Source organism: Pelophylax lessonae (genome assembly GCF_965119305.1).
Source record: "Pelophylax lessonae genome assembly, chromosome: 8".
Taxonomy (NCBI): Eukaryota; Metazoa; Chordata; class Amphibia; order Anura; family Ranidae; genus Pelophylax; species Pelophylax lessonae.
Genome location: NC_138775.1, coordinates 107,392,009 through 107,411,957, shown reverse-complemented (window position 1 = coordinate 107,411,957; position 19,949 = coordinate 107,392,009). Strand labels below are relative to the sequence as shown.

Below are 19,949 nucleotides of genomic sequence, written 5' to 3'. Positions count from 1 at the left end.
TTTCTTGAAGGCCATTTTTTTCCCCTAACATTACGGTTTAGCCAGCCAGGTTTGGCTTTGTCTCTTCTAAATTTATTTCCCATAGGAATGCACTGCGAGATGCATTTGTTTAATATGTTCCTAAAGCCTTCCCATTTTTCCTCCGTGGTCAGTGTTCCCAGGGTTTGGTCCCAGTTTACCCTTTCCATCATTGAGCACAATTTGGAAAAGTTTGCCCTTCTGAAGTTTAGGGTTCTTATGTTCCCCACTTGCCTTGTTATATTGTTATTTACGCTAAATGTGATCATCCTGTGATCGCTAGAGCCCAGGTTGTCCTGGACTCCTACCTCCGAGATTAGGTCTGGGTCATTAGTGATCAATAGATCCAGGACTACATTTTCTCTAGTAGGAGAATCCACCAACTAAGACATGTAGTTGTCCTGTAAGGTTTTCATGAATAGACGGGCCTTCTGTGAGTGTGTAGTCCCCTCTTCCCAGTCAATGTCGGGATAATTGAAGTTCCCCAATATGATGACTGATCCCAGTTTTGCCACTTTACCCAACAGTGCTATAAATTCCTGCTCTACCTCCTCCCTTTGGTTGGGTGGCCTATAGCAAACCCCCACAATTACTTTTCTTCTTCCCTATGGAGTTCTACCTACACGGATTCTAACTCCATACTTATCCCTTCCATAATATCACTCCTCTCTATCACCCTTACATTATTCTTGACATAGAGACATACCCCTTCCCCTCTTTTTCCTACCCTGTCCTTCTGGTACACCGAATACCCTTGGATATTGGCCAGCCAGTCATGTGAGGGGTCGAACCAAGTTTCCGCTATTCCCACAAGGTCTATGTCCTCCTCATGTGCTAACAATTCCAACTCATCCATTTTATTAGCTAGGCTCCTGGCATTTGCATATACCCCTCTTAGTTTTGTGGAAGTTGATAGTGAATGGTGATTATTTTTATTCCTGTTTGGTCTGAGGTTTTCCCGCACAGACCCCCCAATTGACGTTATGGAACTACTGTCACTGCTGACTCTAATACTGCCTTCTGTCCTTTGCTCCCTCCTGACTGACTACTTCTGAGCCCTCCCCCCGTCTCCTAGTTTAAAAGCCCCTCCAACTTGGTGGCCATCTTTCTCTCCAAAATAGCTGTACCATCCCCATTAAGGTGCAGCCCATCCTTACTAAAGAGCCGGTAGCCGACTGAGAAGTCAGCCCAGTTCTCCAGGAACCCAAACCCCTCCTTCCTACACCAATTCCTCAGCCACTTGCCATGTTCCCTAATCTCCTTCTGTCTCTCCTGTGTGGCTCGAGGTACCGGCAGTATTTCAGAGAAAACCACCTTGGAGGTCCTATTCCTCAATCTATTCCCTGAAATCGTTCTTTGGGATCCTCCACCTTCCTCTTGTTCATTAGTGCCCACATGCTCCATGACCGCTGGGTCATCCCTAGCCCCGCCCAATAATCTGTCTACCCGATCCGCGATGTGCCGAACTCGAGCGCCCGGTAAACAACATACTGTCCGGCTACCACAATGTTTTCGACTGATTGCCCTCTGTCCTCTTGATGATTGAGTCCCCCACTACCACAACCTGTCTAACCTTTCCTGAATCTCGGCCCCCCTTCTTCCTGCAACCGCCACTCCCCTGGCAGCTGGGGGAGGGCGCCTGCTCCAGCACTGCCACCCCTGAGCTGATATCCCCCTCAACCTGCAACTTGGCAAATTTGTTAGGGTGTACCAACTCAGGACTGGCACTCCTCCCTCTACCATTCCTAATGGTCACCCAACTGCATACCTCTGATGCCTAGTTGCCTAGCCTGCGTCTCCTCTTCTCCTCCCACCTCTATGCTTGTCCCTGCCAGCGCTTGATGGGTATTGTCCAAGCTCCTTTCCAGGTTGTTGATGCTACGCAGTGTTGCCACTATGTTTTCTAGATCCAGGATCTGGGCTTCCAGAGAAACAAGTCGCACACATCTTGCACAGCAGTATTCGCCCTCGATTGGTTCATCAAGGAACGCATACATGGAGCAAGAAGTGCACTGAGTGGCATCACCAATCCTGTCGGACATTATTACCCTCTACTCTATGGGGATAATTAGTAACGACCTGCTATTCCTTACTTACACTACCTCTATCTCCCCTGGTACTAAACCTGGGGTACTCACCAGTCGCTAAGATACTCACCAGTCGTTAAGATACTTACCAGTCCTCCCAGGTACTCAGTCGCAGAGCACGGTTAGTCAGTCGCAGAGGTCGGTCGCAGAGCACGTCGGTCGCAGTCAGTCGCAGAGCGCGGTCATTATGCATTTTATGATTTAGCACAACACATTTACCTTGGATGTGTTTGCTTTTTAGTGTAGTGGGATCACAATTTAGTGTTTGCAGCTTTATCACAGATTTATTTTTGATATTGTACATTTATTGCGCTGATAGATCTTTAAACTTTTTTTACAGTTTTTGTTTTATCCAGCAGTATTTACTGTTAGAAAAAATAAACAAAATTCAAAAAGAGAATCACTGAGTTGGAAAAACAATTACCCCCCCCCTAAAAATGACTTGTAAACTCAATCAGGTGTAGCTGATCACCTTTCCAGTGGCCAACAAAGCCATTTGACTTTCAACTGTGATCAGCTGTGTTCATTTTTATTAGCTCAGCATAAAAAAGGCTTTCCTGGATCATTTCAGTCCCCAGTAGTGGAATTGAAGCAAACAATCAACTGTGGGTGGCAAGGCACTGTCAAAAGGTCTCTGGGATAAAGTTGTGGACAGGCACAAGTCAGAAAATGTCAAAGGCTTTATCAATGCCTAGAACACAGGTGTCAAAACGAATGCCCCCCCCCCATGCCATTTCATGTGACCCTTGCGCCTCCCCTGCAGCTGCGGCACCCCCCTTGTCTCTGCCCCCACCTTGTCTCTGTAGTCGGCAGCAGAGAGGACAGAACTTCTTTGCCAGATTCTGTGCAGCTGCAGAAAGGCTCGTCTTTGCCCACCCCCTCCCTTTCTCAGCAATTCGCAGCAGAGAGTAGGGCAGAACTCCTCCTACAGATCCTGCACCTCTGTGCAGCCCCAACACTACCTTGCCTTTGCCTCCCCTGGTCTCAGCATTCAGGCAGACTCTGGAAGCTGACTCCAGCCCTCCTCTGATTCTCCTCCAGACCCTGCATTTCTTCCCAGATCCACCCACATCTTCTTCCTGACAGCTTCACAAGGTAAGGGGTGCATTGTGATGTAAGGAAGGGTGGGTAACTTTTGACTACTGATGGTTGGGGGGTTCTTGACATCTCATGTAAGGGGGCATGGGGTGCTCTGGACATCTAATCCTGCAGATATAACTGGCCCTTTGAGGGCAACCATAATGCTGATGCGGCCCGCGATTAAATTGAGTTTGACACCCCTGGCCTAGCAACAGTGAAGCCTATTTTTGAAAAGTGGAAGGTATTTGATACAACACAGACCCTTCCTGGATCAGGACATCGTTCCAAACTGAATGAAAGAGGCCTACAGTACCTCTTAAGCAGTTGCAGGAACTTAAGACAGAGTGGTCATTGTGTGCATGTGACAAAAATATCAAAAATTCTCCAAAATGTGGCTTGTATGGGAAGGTTGCAAGAAAAATGCCACCTCTCAAACCCCATTGAAAATCTGTGCAATGACTTGAAGACTGCAGTCCACAAATGGTCACCATTAAATATAACTGAACTTGAGCAGTTCTGCAAAAAAGTGGGCAAATATTGCAAAGTCTAGATGTGCAAAGTTAGTAGAGACATATTCCAACAGACTAAAGGATGTAATTAAAGCAAAAGGTGGTTCAACCAAATACAGAAAATACAACTGGATAAAACAAAAACTGTGTCTGTCTTCATTTGAGACTGCAAAGCAACAAAATGTGATTATTTTAAAGGGGGTGGTTCTTTTCTATATCCACTGTACATCCTATGTTCAAAGAAAATGGGTTGATGCCGAGTGGGTGGTATTTTCAGCCCAAAAGAGAACTAGTATGGATCAGAGCAAAAAGGCAGTAAGGAACTTTTTTCAGGGAACATATTAAAAAATAAATAACTTGAATTGGGTTTTAAAATGTAGTATTAATTTTAGTAGGAAAAAAAAACTAGTCCTTTTTCTCTTACGTCCTCTGACAGTCGCCGCCCGTTCAGTCAGCCTTCACTAGTGGGTAATGGCGCCCTCTGCAGGAGTAAGCTAGGCAGTTTGAAATGTTAATAAAAAACTTTCTATACTTAGACACACCTCTAGGGTGCTGTGCCCCAGCCATTATCCTGATCCAGTTATCACTGTTCCTAAGTTTTTTGCTGCCTAGCATCAGGAGTAGGCTAGCTCTTTCCTGCTGGGACCTAGTGTCTCAGTTCCTTTGTTTTTTTCTTAAAATATTTTTTTTTCTTTTGAAAATAGCTTTTTATTTCTCTCCCTATCGTTAGTCAGGGAATTTCCAGGAGGACTACAAGCGACTGCAGAGCTGGGCCTTACACTGGATAATATAGATCCTTATGGAGTCCCAGCTTGCCAACGAGCGTCGCAAGTCACTCGTGCGCCCAGGCCTCGCAGCGACAGTGCCCCTCGGGATGGGGACGAGCCTGCGGAGGTCCATCTTCGCCGGGGGTGTCTCAACTCCGGAATGACCGTGTGTAGCTAGCATCCCTCCTTGGCTGACAGCACCCCCACTCAGGGTGGGATATCTCCCGTATTGGATCGGTGCCTGCATTCTCTGGATTGGTGAGTACTACTACCCCCTTGTCCCTGGGACTAGGACCTGTAGGGGGGTTCTGTGGGCCCACTCTTAGGGGATGGCAGTACTGGTGGCTTCTGTGATATCCCCCTTCTGGCCAGCGTGGTAAGTTTTCCTCCCTCCCTGGCCCTGCTGAGGGCGCTGTGTGGTGCACTTGCTATACCTGAGGGGCTCTATAGCGTCCAGGGGTTCTCTCTGGGGTTCCCTGTGGTGGCCAGATAGTGCTTGTGTGCTTTATTTAGTGTCGTTTAGAGCTGCCGCCATCTTTAGTGAGGACAGGCTGGCTGGGCTCATTGTAAGGGAAGCAGCCATTTTAGCTCCCTGTTCTGGTGCCGATCGGGCACCATCTTGGGTGTGGGCAAAAGCCTAGTAAGGGCGGCAGCCATTTTGCATGTGATTCCTCCCATTGACTTTCATTAGGCACCATTTTTTTTGTGGCTCAGGGCGGGCATAGGCCTCTAAGGGGGAGGTCACTTCCTCCCTCCTCTCCTTTTCACTGAGCAGCGTGTGGAAAACACTGACACTGTGGGGGATTTTTACTGTTTTCTCGGGCATTATCATGTTAAAACCTTTTTCTCTTGTGGCTATTACCGTCTCTGAAGGGGCTCCACAGGTAGTGCAAGTTGTGGTGGGGGTCCGTGGGAACCGCTGTTTTAAAGGGCGAGCGTCCCATTAATTTTAAATTACAATAATCGACTCCCTGGATAACAGTTCCCCCACAGACCTGGTTGTGGCTTTAAGTACTCCTGAATACTCTTCCATGGCTTCATTATATGCTGCTCTTGCGACTTTGGCGTCCAAAGTGGATCTGCTGATGTTTCAACGCACTTATCACAAACTGCCTATGCCCTCGCAGTCTTCTGACTCAGAGCCCGATTTGGTTGCCCCAGACAACGTCCCCCCTGCGGGGTCCCAGTCTTCCCGTTCGGATGGTGAGGGGGAGGAGTCTTCCTCCATGACGGCACGGGAACGTGACGCGGTTGCTCCGCTCATTAGCTCCATTAAGGAGACTTTACATCTTGCTGATGAGCCCTCCCTGTCGGGTAAGCGGGTTTCCTTTGGGTCCCGCACAGCCCAGAAATCGGGTTAGGTTTTCCCCTGTCCCGAGGAGTTTCACGAAACTGTGAACGACCAGTGGCGTCGCATTAGGCATATGCTGACGGTACCTAGGCGGTTTTCATACCGTTATCCTTTTGCGGATTCCGTTGATAACCGTTTGACGGTATCCCCTACGTGGATCACACTGTTTCTAGACTATGTAAATCCACTTTAATGCCGTGGAGGACTCCCCGGTGTTTCAGGATCTGACAGATAGGCTTGGGAGACGCCTTCCCGCTATATCTACTTGGTGGCGGGCTCCCTGTTTGCACCTGTGTTCGCTTCAGGGATGGTTTCCTAAGCTGTCGCGGAATAGACCGGAGGACTAAGACACGCATTAGTGGCGGAGTCGGTATCTCTGGCAGCCCTGGACATGGTGGATCAAGTGACCCGGGCCATGATGTCCCGGTGTGCCGGAGCCCTAGCTGGGGCCCCTTTGGTCACACGGCTGTCTGCGGTCAGGGTTGGGATCTGCCGCATTGTGTGGCTAAGAAGCTGGTCGGCGGACCACGCTTCCAAAAAGACTGTGTCTGATGCCCCTTATGTGGGTTGTCATTTTTTTGGGGACACTCTAGATGAGTTGTTCAAAGGTCTTACGGGGGGGGGGGCAAGAGTTCTTTTTTTCCCCAGGCCTCTAAAGAGGACTTTCTAGCCTCCATCGACTTGCAGGATGCGTATCTGCACATCCCCATCTGTGAGGGTCTCCAGCGGTACCTTCGCTTTGCGGTGGCAGAGGAGCTTTATCTGTGGGTGGCGTTGTCCTTTGGCTTTGCTTTGGCTCCCAGGGTATTCACCAGGGTTTTGGCTCCAGTGCTGGCTTCACTGCGTTTTAAGGGGATTGCGGTCCTCGATTATCTGGACGACCTCCTGTTAGGGTCGAGCTCATGTGCCACTTTGGCGAGCGATCTGTCGCTCACGGTTCAGACACTCCAGGAATTCGGGTGGACCGTCAACTTCCGGAAGTCGTCTCTGCTTCCTTCGGTTCGCCTTCCGTACCTGGGGATGGTCCTGGACTCCGCTCTGGCGTAAGTCTTTCTTCCGGAGGACAAGCTCCGGACCTTACAGGGCAGGATCGGGTCCCTCGGGGATGCCGATCTCTCCTCTCTGCGGGCCTGCATGCGGTCCCTGGGTCTGATGGTTTCAGCTTCAAGGCTATCCCTTTTGCTCAGTTTTCACACAAGAACTCTGCAAGCACAGTTTTTTGCCAGGTGGGATGGAACGCCTCAGTCGTTGGACAGGAGGATTTCTCTGAGCAACCTTGCAAGATCGGATCTTGGTGGCTTTTGTCACCAAATCTGACACAGGGCAAGTCCTTCTGGCCTCTGCTGTGGACGGTGCTCACCACGGATGCCAGCCTGATGGGCTGGGGTGGAGTTCTGGGCACGCTCTGTGCCCAGGGGTTGTGGTCACGGAGGAGGCTTCCTTGCCGATAAATGTTTTGGAGCTCCATGCAATCAAGCTGTGCTTGTTCCGTTGGTCAAGTCTGCTTTAGGGTTGCCTGGTTCGGGTACAATGCCGAGCGGCCAGGGAAGTGGCTGTGATCCTATCTTGGACCGAGACGCATGTTCCAGCCGTTTTGGTGGTCCACATTCTGGGTGTGGACATCTGGCAAGGGGACTATCTGAGTCTCCTGGCCCTGGACCAGGGGGAATGGTCCCTGCATCTGGAGGTGTTTCGCCTCCTGTGTGCCCAGTGGGGGACTCCGGACGTAGATCTGTTTGCGTCCCGTCTCCTTCAAGTGGTGGGAAGGTTTGTGACCTGAACCCACGATCCCCTGGCAGACGCCACGGACACGTTAGTGGTGCCTTGGCACCAGTACTGGCTGATTTGTGCCTTCCCTCCGATTAAGCTGTTATCCAGGTTCCTCCGCAGGTTGGCGTCAGAATGGATTCAAGTAATTCTGGTGGCCCAGACTGGCCGCGCTGGTCTTAGTACACAGACATCGTGCAGATGGTCGTCGAGACTCCCTGGTGGCTTCCACTGAGACGATCTACTGTCTCAAGGGCCGATCTTCCATCCTGCTTTGCAGTCTCTGGCTTTGACGGCGTGGCTGTTGAAAGCCAAGTCTTGAAGGACAGAGAACTCCTGAATGCTGTTGTCATCGCACCTGGATGGCGTATATTGCCTGGTGTGTGTCGCATGGTTTCCATCCCTGCTCCTTTTCGGTGGCGAGGGTTTTGGCCTGCCTGCAGGAAGGTTTGGATCAGCGCCTGGCGCTAACCACAATCAAAGGTCCGTTGTCGGCTTTGGCCATTTCTTTTTCAACCTCCTTTTGGCAACTAATTCATGATTTGCATCTTTATTCTAGGGGTGCGGCATCTGGCTCCCCCAAGGGAGGCTCCCTTGCATCCCTGGGACCTGAATCTTGTTTTGTCCGTTTTGCAACGGCCTCCCTTTGGGAACATCAGAGAAATTCCTCTGCCTGTGTTGTCCCAGAAAGTTGCCTTTCTGGTGGCTATCGACTCTATCTGACTTGTCGGCTCTGTCTTGCCGTTCACCTTATCTGGTTGTTCATAGGGATAAGGTGGTCTTGCGACCCGGTCAATCTTCCCATTGTGGTATCCGCTTTCCATCTCAATGAGAATATTCTTCTGCCTCCGCTTTGTGCGACGCCCAAGCGTCCCAAGGACTTTGCCCTGCATTCCTTGGATGTAGTTCGGGTGATCAGGGTTTACCTGTCCTCCACGGAGTCCGTTAGGACATCTGATTCCCTGTTTGTTCTTCCTGATGGATCTCGGAAGTTTTCGGCTGCATTCGCGGCAACCATTTCTACATGGATCAGAAAGATGGTTGTTCAAGCCTCTTCAATCACGGGTCAGGTTCCTCCTTTCCCTGTAAAGGCACATTCTACTAGGATGACCCTGATGACATTGGCTACGCGCTACCGAAACGCGTCGGAACGTAGGATCGTAATCACGTCACTTCCGGCTCTGGGTGGAACGCAGTTGGAACGCAGAAGCGGGGTTCTTCACTTGGAAACCGCAGCTTTTATTTCTCTATGTCGATTGCAAGCAACTTATATGTAGGTGCATTTTATTTATCCAATAAACGCCATGATATACGTACTTCACCATGAGAGCATTCCTTGTCTTTCCTATCCCTGCTAACCACGTCACACGAGAGGATGATTTTTGGTCATAAGGATCTAAAAGGCGGACGTTGAAGGTGCTGGAGGTGTTTACTGGAGAATTATACATATCGGTTTGCTTGCCATTACCCTGTATCAACAGCTTTTGAGTTACAGCTATAACCGACCCCCTGTAATTAAGGGGTCCATTCATTCCAGTAAGTAGTTTTGCACACTGGGTGGTCTTGATCTGGTGGAGGTGTGGAGACATATTAAGAACTGTTCCATTAAGAACATCTTGGAATCAAGAGACTATTTAAACCATTCACATATTCGCTATTTTATATTGTTTTGCTTTATTGCTATTGCACTTTTATTATGTGTTAAATTTGATACCATTTATCCATTTATTACTTGCACAATTACAAAGTGTGTTTGATTGGTTGAGCGCGGGCATTTATATATATCGCTATATAAGTTTCTCACATTCTACTAGAGCCGTCGGTGCCTCTTGGGCGTTTTCGCCAACAGACTTCTGTGGCTCAGGTGTGCAAAGTGACGACCTGGTCGTCTGTGCACACTTTTCACAAAATTTTACGATCTTGATGTGATGGCATCCTCGGATGCTTCCTTTGGCCGCAAAGTTTTGTGTGCGGCAGTTGTCTGAAGAGTCAGGTTTTTTGTCCTGTTTCTTCCTAGTGGGGTTCTTTTTTTATTCTGGGTTAGCTCCTGTTGAGCTTCTGTTGCCCTGTTGGCCCAGTTGGTTTGTTTCCTCTGGCCTGGTTGTTACGTTGCCTATTGGGCAGGTTGCGTTTTTTTTTCCCCACCCCTCACATCTACACTGCTTTGGGACGTCCCCCTAGTGAAGGCTGACTAAACGGGCAGCGACTGTCAGAGGACGTAATAGAAAATAGAATTTTTGTAAGAACTTACCGCCAAATTATTTTCTCTGATTCCTCTGACAGTTGCCGCCCCCGCCCCTGCCCCCACCCCTCTTGTTCTTGGATCTGGGGGTTTTTGCCTTCTTGTGCTGCTTGCTACAAACTGAGGAACAGTGATAACTGGATCAGGATAATGGCTGGGGGACGGCCCCCTAGAGGTGTGTCTAAGTATAGAAAGTTTTTTTATTAACAATTCAAACTGCCTAGCTTACTCCTGCAGAGGGCGCCATTACCCACTAGTGAAGGTTGACTGAACGGGCAGCGACTGTCAGAGGACTCAGAGAAAATAATTTTACGGCAAGGTCTTACAAAAATTCTATTTTTTTTTATTTTTTTTATATATATGTAAGCTTTGGATGCGGCTCTCAGGTGCACTGCAGAAGAAAAGGAATTCAGAGATGACTTACAGAGACATTGTACGGAACAGCTCCAATGATGAGACTCTAGCAGCTAAACAGGTACTGATAAATGCTATCAGTCAATTTGCCCTTTTCTGTCACTCTTCTTCACATATACGTGTCTTTCTTTAATGTTTTAATGCATTTCCGTGTGTCAATACTGGTGTGATGAACTGGTGCAGAGAGAAAGCATATGGAGTTTAAGCACAAAGAGCATAGTTGGCAGGGCATTATTTGAGAGTAGGGTGGGAAGGACAGGATGGAAGAAGATAAAAGAAGTAGGGTTAAATGTCCATTAAATCCTGGACAGTCCTTTGTCTAGTGTGGTCACAGGGTGTACTCCAACACCAGAAGAAATCTGTTGGTTCGCAATATATGGGTCTAGGGGCATCAACGGGTTTTCCAGTGCCAGTGGAGAATGGACTTGATAACAACATAGACGGTTACAGGGCTCTGCACACTACAGGTCACAACATTCTGTTAGGAGCACAAAGCAAGTATAGAACTACATGATTCAACTTTCCATAACCAGCACACAAGGAGTTAAGAACTACAAGTCCCAAAATTCCACTAGCTACATGCAATAAATCTATACCATAAGACCTAGCATTTCATTAGCAGCACAAAACAGTTTTGGAGCTACAAGCCACCGCTTTCCAGTAGCAGCACATAGCACGTCTAAGACTGCAAGGCCACGTGTTCCAATAGCAGCACACAGCAAATATAGAACTTCAAGTCCCAGTGTTTAAAGTGATTGTAAAGGAAGTGTTTCTGGTTCAATGAATTTATTCAACTATATCATGCAAACACAGTAACCCAAGAAGGCACCTAGTCTGCCCACACAGGGTTTATGACTGGCGATATAAGGAAGAACAAAAATACACAGCATGAACAAAGGAGGAGGAACACCCTCCAGAGACAATTACAATAAACCTAAATGTAGCATGTATAGGTTCTTGGGAAGTCCCTGTGGTTAGCAAAATCAGCCAGGACATATAAGGGAGAAAACCACATTGTGATTAGTCCAGAGCACAAGTAAGAGACTAAAGAGGGCTTACAAACCCATCAAGAGAGAAATGACAGAGGGTGGAAACAAGAAAATAAGACCCAGGTGAGAGGGGAAGAGTTGGGCCCCAGGATCATTGGAGACACCCGTTAGAGCCGACCCATACGTGTCATGGGGAGGTCAGGGAAGGCATACGCAAACCATGGATCCCAAATTTTCAGGAACTTGGCGTGCATGTCCTTTAGAGTACTAGACATTTGTTCATTAACCACTTCCCACAAACCGATGTACCTGTACGACGCCTTGCAGAAGTGGTTGTACCGGAATGATGCCTGCAGTGTACCTGTCCCTGCCTATTACTGTCACAAGGGATGTTTACATTGCTTGTGACAGAAATAAGTGATCCGATTTTTATTTTATTTTATTTAAAAACCGTGCTAAAAATAAAAAATTTAATAAAAAAAATAGGAAAACAAGGTAATAAAACTTTAAAGCGCCCTCGTCCCCGTGAGCTCGCGCACGAAAGAAAACGCCCACAAATAAAAACGGTGTTCAAATCACACGTGAGGTATCGCTGTGATCGCCAGAGCGAGAACAATAATTCTAGAAAAAGGCCTCATCTGTAACTCTACACTGGTAACCATTAAAAAATTTTAAAGCGTCGCCTATGGAGATTTTTAAGTACTGTAGTTTGTAGCCATTCCACAAGTGTGCACAATTTTAAACTGTAACATGTTGGGTATCTATTTACTCGGCGTGACATCATCTTTCACAATATACAAAAAATTGGGCTAACTTTACTGTTTAGTTATTTTTAAAGGCAGTGAAATGTATTTCTCTTTTGTTCATTGACGGACACCGCTCCTGATTCTTCTTGACTGTTGGGTTATACTGCCCCCTAGAGAAGTAGGACACTAGGCAGGAAAAAGCTTGACTATGCCTATGGGGCAGTCCCAGGGGGTATACTCCCACTCTAAGCTATAGGCATTCATTTTTTTTTTTTCTGCCTAGTCAGGAGTAAGGACCTAGTTCCTTGCTGGTATCTCTGCTCCTGGCAATTTTTTTAGTTTTAAATGGAATCTTTTTTCTATCTTTAATATTTTGTTCCTGTGAGAATCTACTAGAAACTGCCGGACTGGGTGACGGACTGGATAATCTAGATCCAGAGGGTCCCCCCAGTCTGGCCAAGGGCCTCAGCTCCACGCTAGGTTGGCCGCGACATAGCCCCACTGGACGAGAGCTTGCCTGTGAGTTAAACTCTTCGCGAGGGTGCATACAACCTGTCCTCAGCCTGAGTCGCAGCGTTCCTCCTGGTCAACAGCCCCCTCTATTCCGATGAAGCGGTGGTCTGTCAGGAGCGGTGCCCACCCTGTTCCTGGTATGGAAAGTAGCTGACCCCCCGCTGACCCCCCTCTAACCCTGGAGGTTTTTGGGGTGGACATGGGCCCCTCCCGGGGACAGTCGGACCCCTGGGTTCCCCTCCTTCCCATGCAGCGCCCCCCCCTTCTCGGTGATCCTTTGTAGACTTGTTAACCCCCATCTGCCCACACCCTCTCTCCCCCCTCCCCTTCCATGGGGTGGCCATACCTTTTTAGGTCGGTCTGGGGTGTCGAGCTGGCAATGGGGGAGTGCGCAGCCGGTACAGATCTTTTGGGGGGGGGGGGGCTGAACCTGGTGGGGGCTCCTACTAGGGTCCCCCTTCCTGCTGGGATCATGTTCGCTGCTCCTGGGGTCACCCCTGGGCCCCCAGGAGCCACGGGGCACTGCCATTTCTCTTGCGTCCTCTGACAGTCGCCACCCATTCATACAGTCTTCACGATTGGGTATTGGCCTTCTCCGCAGGAGCAAGCTAGGCAGTAATTTTGTTAATACAACAAACATTAACATATAGACACACCCACAGGGGGCTGTCCCTCTGGCCTATATCCTCCAGCCAGTACCACTCTAATCCAGTTCTTTGCTGCCTAGCGTCAGGAGTAGGCTAGGTTTTCCCTGCTGGGACCTAGTGTGTCAGTTTTTTTTCTTGTTTTATTGCTGAAAAGTGTTTTTTCTTTTTAAGCATAGCTTTTTATTTTTTCTCACCTACGCTAGTTAGTCAGTATTTGGAGGACTACAAGCGTCAGCAGAACTGGACTTCGTACTGGTTAATATAGAACCTTATGGAGTCCCAGTCTGCCATCGAGCGTCGCAGGCTTTTGGTACGCCCAGGCCTCGCAACGACAGTGCCCCTAGAAGTGGGGACGAGCCTGCAAAGTTTCTCTGTCTTTGCTGGGATGTTTTAACGTTGGAACAGATTGGCTGACAGCATCCCCACCCAGGTGGGAGGTCTCCTGTGTCTGAGCGGTGCCCACGTTCGCAGTATGGTGAGTACTACTACCCCTCTGTCCCTGGGAACAGGTTTTTGAGGTGGTATTCAGTGGGCCCACTCTGGGGATGGCGTTTCATGTAAACTTTGCGGTAATATCCCCCTCATGACCGTGGGATTGGCCCCCTGTGTCTTAACCTCCCTGTCCCTGCGGGGGCGCTCCTGCGGTGCTGACCGCCATACGGGGGGGGGGTGTGGGGGCTTCCTTCTCCCCGGGGGTGCTCTGTGTAGATCCCGGTGGGGGCCAGTGTGGGCGTTTGGCACGGTTTCGCCCAGCCGCCATGTTTGGTAAGGGCTGGCTGTTTGGCCTCAGAGTAAGGGCAGTGGCCATTTTCCATCATCATTGCCAGCGCCGATCGGGCGCCATCTTTAGTGTGGGCGGATGTCCGGTCTGGGCAGCGGCTATTTTCTAAGTGCTTTTCCTCCATTTGACTCTTATCAGGCACCATTTTTTTGTGGCTCAGGGCTGGCTTTTGCCTCTAGGGGTGTGAGGTCACTTCCTCTTTATAATCAGCCTTCTCAAAAGCAGCGTGGCAAGTATAGGGACACTGTGGGGGGGTTTTACTGTTTTTTTCTGGCTATATTTCTGCTAGCACTCTTTTGTCAGTTTAGCTTTAGTTAAGGGAAGGGTCTCCACCTGTAGTGCAGTTTGCGATAGGGGTCCGCGGGAACAGCTGTTTTAAAGGGCCAGTGTCATTTTTTTGCACTTTGCTAATATGGAGTCCCAGGATAGCATTTCCCCACAGACCTAGTTGGTGGTTCAGGTACCCCTAATCCCACTTCCTTAGCCTCTTTATCTGCTGCACTTGCGACTTTAGCGTTCAAAAATTTGATCTGCTGATGTCTGATCGAGTTACAAAGAAACGGTCTATGCCCTCTCAGTCTTCTGACTCAGAGCCTGAATTGGTTGCCACGGGCGACGTCCCCCTTGAGTGGTCCCCGTCTTCTCAGTCGGATGTGGAGAAGGAGTATTCTTCCTCTGGGATAGCACGTGACCGCGCTGCGGTAGACTCACTTATTAGCTCCGTTAAGGAGACTTTAAATCTTGATGATGAGCCCTCCATGGCAGGTAAGTGGGTTTCCTTCGGGACCCGCAAGGCCCTGAAGTCGGGTCAGGTTTTTCCTTGTCCCGAGGAGTTTCAGGAAATGGTAAATGACCAATGGCGTTGCATTAAGCAGACGTTGGTAGTACCTAAGAGATTTAAGTACCCTTTGCGGATTCGGTTGATACTCGCTGGACTGTGGTTCCTAAAGTGGACCACAGTTTCCAGACTTAATAAATCCACCTTGATGCCTGTGGAAGACTCCCCGGTGTTTAAGGACCCGGCAGATAGACGGGTGGAAACGCTTTATGTATATGGTGGCGTGTTCCCTACTGAAAGCCTCAGTGATGGTCTCTCAGACTATCGCAGAATGGGCCAAGGTGCTTAGGCGCACTCTGGTAGCAGAGTCGGTTTCTGCTGCTGCGCTGGACATGTTGAATCAAATGGCACAGGCTTTGATGTACCTGTGTGACGCGGCTTTGGGGGAGGCTCATTTGGTTGCACGTCTATCTGCGGTCGGGATTGTTATCCGCCGCATTATTTGGTTGAAAAGCTGGTCGGCCAACCACGCTTCTAAGAAGACAGTGTCTGACATCCCTTATGCGGGGGATCGTCTTTTTGGTGACTCTCTGGATGAGCTGATCAAGGGGCTTACTGGGGGTAAGAGTACTCTCTTGCCTCAAGTCTTGAAAAGTAAATCTCCCTACGCTAAGCAGGGTCCATCCTTTAAGACTAACAGGGGTCCTTTCGTGCCTTTGGGGCACAGGAAAAGGGTAAGTCCTTCAAGAACCCCCAGTGGACACAAGAAATTTTGGGCGGGTAAGCCAAAAACGGGTCAAGCTGGGCAGGCAACCCAGTCCACCCCTTCCTGAAGGGACGCCCTCACCCGTATCAGGGGTGGGGGGACGTCTGCGTTGTTTTCTCGAGCCCTGGCTGTCCGACATTCAGGACAGGTGGGTTCGCGAGCTCATTCGTTCAGGGTACAACATAAAGTTCCGATCTTTCCCCGCAGACCGATTCTTTCCATCAAATCTCCATCTGACTCCCGATCGTTTCCGGGGGCCAAAATGGGCGGTTCAAGATCTTCTCGCCCAAGGGGTCATCGTACCGGTCCCTCTGCGGGACAGGTTTCGGGGGTTTTACTCCAATCTGTTCAAAGTGCCCAGAAAAGAGGGCAAGGTGCGTCCGCTTTTGGACCTAAATTTACTGAACCGCTTTGTGCGGGTACAGAAGTTCTGGATGGAATCCATCAGGTCGGTGGTGGCATCTGAGTCCAGGGGAATTTATGGCCTCCATCGACCTAAAAGATGCATATCTGCACATCCCTATTTACGAGGGTCATCCGCGGTATCTCCGCTTCGCAATCGCAGAGGAGCATTACCAGTCCGTGGCGTTGCCCTTCGTTCTCACTTCAGCTTCAAGAGTGTTCACCTAGGTTTTGGCTCATGTGTGGGCTCTGCTACGGGGCAGAGATCCTTACCAGGTGGGACAGGCATCCTCAGTCTGGGACAGAAGGCTTTCTCTAAGCCGCCAGGTGAGATCGGATCTTTTGTGGTTGCTCCAGTCACCGATTCTGACACAAGGCAAGTCCTTCCGGCCGTTATTGTGGACGGGGGTCTCTCCACGGATGCCAGCCTGTCAGGCTGGGGTTGAGTTCTGGGCACGATTTGTGCCCAGGGGACATGGTCGGGGGAGGAGTTCTCCCTACCGATAAATGTCCTGGAGCTCCAGGCAAACAAGCTCTGTTTGTTCCGCTGGTCGGCTCGGATTCAGGGCTGCACTGTACGAGTGCAGACTGACAACGCCACAGCGGTGGCATACATCAATCATCAGGGGGGCACCAGGAGTGCCCGGGTGGCCAGGGAGGTGGCCGAGATTCTGTCTTGGGCCGAATCGCATGTTTCTGCGATTTCGGCTGCCCACATTCCAGGTGTGGAAAACTGGCAGGCGGACTATCTGAGTCACCAGACTCTGGACCAGGGGAAATGGTCCTTACACCCGGACGTGTTTTACCTTCTGTGTATCTGGTGGGGGTCTCCGGACGTGGATCTGTTTGCATCCCGTCTAAACACAATAGTGGAAAGATTCGTGGCTCGAACTCGCGATTCTCTGGCGGACGCCTCGGACGCGTTAGTGGTGCTGTGGCATTGGTATCTGCTGATATATGCCTTTCCTCCGATTCAAATGTTGTCCAGGTTCCTCCGCAGGTTAGCCTCGGAACGGATGCTGGTGATTCTGGTAGCTCCAGACTGGCCGCGTCGGTCTTGGTACGCAGACATTATGCAGATGGTTGTCGAGCCTCCCTGGCGGCTTCTACTAAGAAACAATCTTCTGTCTCAGGGGCCGATCTTCCATCCGGTTATACAGTCGCTGGCTTTGACAGCTTGGCTGTTGAAAGTCAAGTCTTGAGAGACAGGGGTACCCCGTCGGCTGCCATTCCTACCTTGCTAAAAGCTAGAAAAGCTTCCTCTGGGAAGATTTATCATCGCACCTGGAGGGCATATTTTGCCTGGTGTGAGTCACAAGGTCTTCACCCCCGCTCATTTTAAGTGGCGAGGGTTTTGGCCTTCCTACAGACTAAGGTGGATCAGCGCCTGGCGCTAACCACGATCAAAGGCCAATTATCGGCCATTCTTTTTCTGCGCTCTTTGGCGTCTAATTCCTTGATGCGCACCTTTATTCAGGGGATGCGTCATCTGGCTCCCCCAAGGAAGGCTCCCTTTACCTCCCTGGGATCTGAATCTGGTTCTGTCCGTTTTACATCAACCTCCCTTTGAGAACATCAGAGAGATCCCTCTGCCTGTGTTACAGAAAGTTGCCTTTCTAGTGGCGATCACATCTGCTCGCAGAGTGTCTGAGTTGGCGGCTCCGTCTTGCCGCTCTCCCTATCTGGATGTTCATAGGGATAAAGTGGTCCTGCGACCAAATCAGTCTTTTCTTCCTAAGGTGGTTTCAGCCTTCCACCTCAATGAGGATATTGTGTTGCCTTCGCTTTGTGCGAAGCCTAAGCATCCGAAGGAATTTGCCTTGCATTCCTTGTACGTGGTCCGGGTGATCAAGGTTTACCTTTCCGGAAGTCGGATTGTCTGTTTGTCTTTCCTGAAGGACCTCTGAAGGGTACAGCTGCGTCTGCGGCAACCATTTCCAAATGGATCAGACAGACGATTTTGCAGGCCTATTCGCTTAAGGGTCGGGTTCCTCCTTTCCCTGTTAAGGCGCACTCCACTAGAGCGGTTAGTGCGTCTTGTACTTTTCACCGCCAGGCGTCGGTGGCTCAGCTGTGCAAAGTGGCGACCTGGTCATCTGTACACACCTTTTCTAAGTTTTTTACAAACTTGATGTGTTGGCATCCTCGGATGCTTATTTTGGCCGCAAGATTTTGAGTGCGGCAGTGGTTTAAAGACATGCTATTTTTTAATGTCTCTTAGTCATGGGGTTTATTTTTTTTTTTTCCTGGGTTAGCTCCTGTTGAGCTTTACTTACCCCACTGGTTCAGTTCAGTGTTTTCTCTGACCTGGGTGCTGCGTTGCCTATTTTAAGGTTGCGTCTTCCCACCCCTCACATCTACACTGCTTTGGGACGACCCAATCGTGAACACTGTATGAATGGGCGGCGACTGTCAGAGGACGTAAGAGAAAATAGAATTTTTGTAAAATCCTCTGACAGAGTCCTCTGACAGTCGCCGCCCCCGCCCCTCTCTTTGGGGTTGACGGTTTTTCATGGACTGCTTGCTACATAACTGGATTAGAGTGGTACTGGCTGGAGGATATAGGCCAGGGGGACGGCCCCCTGTGGGTGTGTCTATATGTTAATGTTTGTTGTATTAACAAAATTACTGCCTAGTTTGCTCCTGCGGAGAAGGCCAATACCCAATTGTGAAGACTGTAGGAATGGGCGGCGACTGTCAGAGGACACAGAGAAAAGAATTTTACGGTAAGATTTTACAAAAATTCTGTTTTTCTTGGGGCCTTTTGTGCTGTGCATCGGCATCCATGTTTGTGTAGCCTCTGCCATTTTATTGTGGTTTTCTCATTTAAAATAGCGGTGGCCATGTTTTTGAAGCTATATGGGCGGTGACTTCGGTGGCAGGAGCCCCTCCTCATCCCTTAGTGCGGACTCCTGGCTCTTTCTTTTCCTGATCACCGCATTCTGTGCAGTTTGCCTGGTGCTGTAAGTGCCTGATCGGTGGTGGTGAGTCTTTTTGTGGGGTTTTCTCTCCCTCACTCTGCTATAGCAGTGGTAGTGCTCTGTGCTGGACCCTGTGGTACCGCCATCTCGGTGGGGGTGTCTCTAGCAGTGTTATACACTTTTTTGTCTGGGTCCTCCTCTTCTCTAATGGAGTCCCCGGAGCACATTTCCCCACCTGATCCTCTCTCAGATGCTGTCGTGCCCTCCGGGTCCCACCAATCACTGACTGCACTGATGGCAATCCTGGAGTCCTTAGTGTCCAAGGTGGATTTGGTCCTGGAAAAACGGGCTAGCAAAAAGCGTCCCCGCCTTCACCTGCTTCTGTCTCATCAGACCCTAAATCTGATTCAGCCGCTGCGGATGCGATTTACCCTTCTGGGTCTGCGTCCATGCACCCTGCGTGCTCAGACAGTGAGGATGATTCCTCTGCTCCACGAAAAGGCGCTGCTGGATGTGCTGATTGTGTCAGTGCATGAAACTTTAGAGATGGAGGGTGCGGCTGATGCTGCGTTGGAGGCGATGGTCCCTTTTGGCACCCACAGGCCCTCCAAGGCGAAGAGGGTATTCCCCTTTCCCACTTACTTTGATAATATTGTCACTAAACAGTGGGGTTGTCCAAAATGCACTTTTACGATTCCTAAGCGTTTTGTGATGCAGTATCCTTATGAAGATTCCTTACTTATAAAGTGGACGGTCCCACCTGTAGTGGAAGCCACCTTAATTCCGGTTGAGGAGTATCCGGCCTTTAAAGATCTGGCTGATAGTAGGTCGGAGGCTCTGACCCGCCATATGTTCACTGTGGCTGGTTCAGCACTTAGGCCGGTATTTACTATTGCCCTGGTGTCGCAAACTCTGACCGAGTGGGCTAAACTTTTACTCCGGGACCTGGAGGAGGAACAGCTTCCCCCTGTCTTTGCGGAGCTGGCAGATCAATTGGTCCAGGGGCTACAGTTTGTCTGTGATGCCTCTTTAGATGTGGCTCCCTTGATTTCCAGACTGTCTCAGCAGTGGTCCTTCGGCTTATTAGCTGGCTGAAATGCTCAGACTTCTAAGAAGGCCTTATCTGATCTTGCATTTGTGGGGGGTCGCCGGTTTTGAGCTTCCTTGGATG

General features: G+C 49.6%; 1 protein-coding gene across 2 annotated transcripts in view; it reads left to right on the top strand.

The window, feature by feature from the left end:
• SGSM3 (small G protein signaling modulator 3) overlaps positions 1-19,949 on the top strand; it is a 335,727-nt gene that overhangs the window by 15,158 nt on the left and 300,620 nt on the right. For both annotated transcript variants that reach the window (XM_082265578.1, XM_082265577.1), the window contains exon 5: positions 10,189-10,296. In XM_082265578.1, coding sequence (XP_082121704.1) covers positions 10,189-10,296 — 108 coding nt within the window. The remainder of the gene's footprint in view (positions 1-10,188; positions 10,297-19,949) is intronic.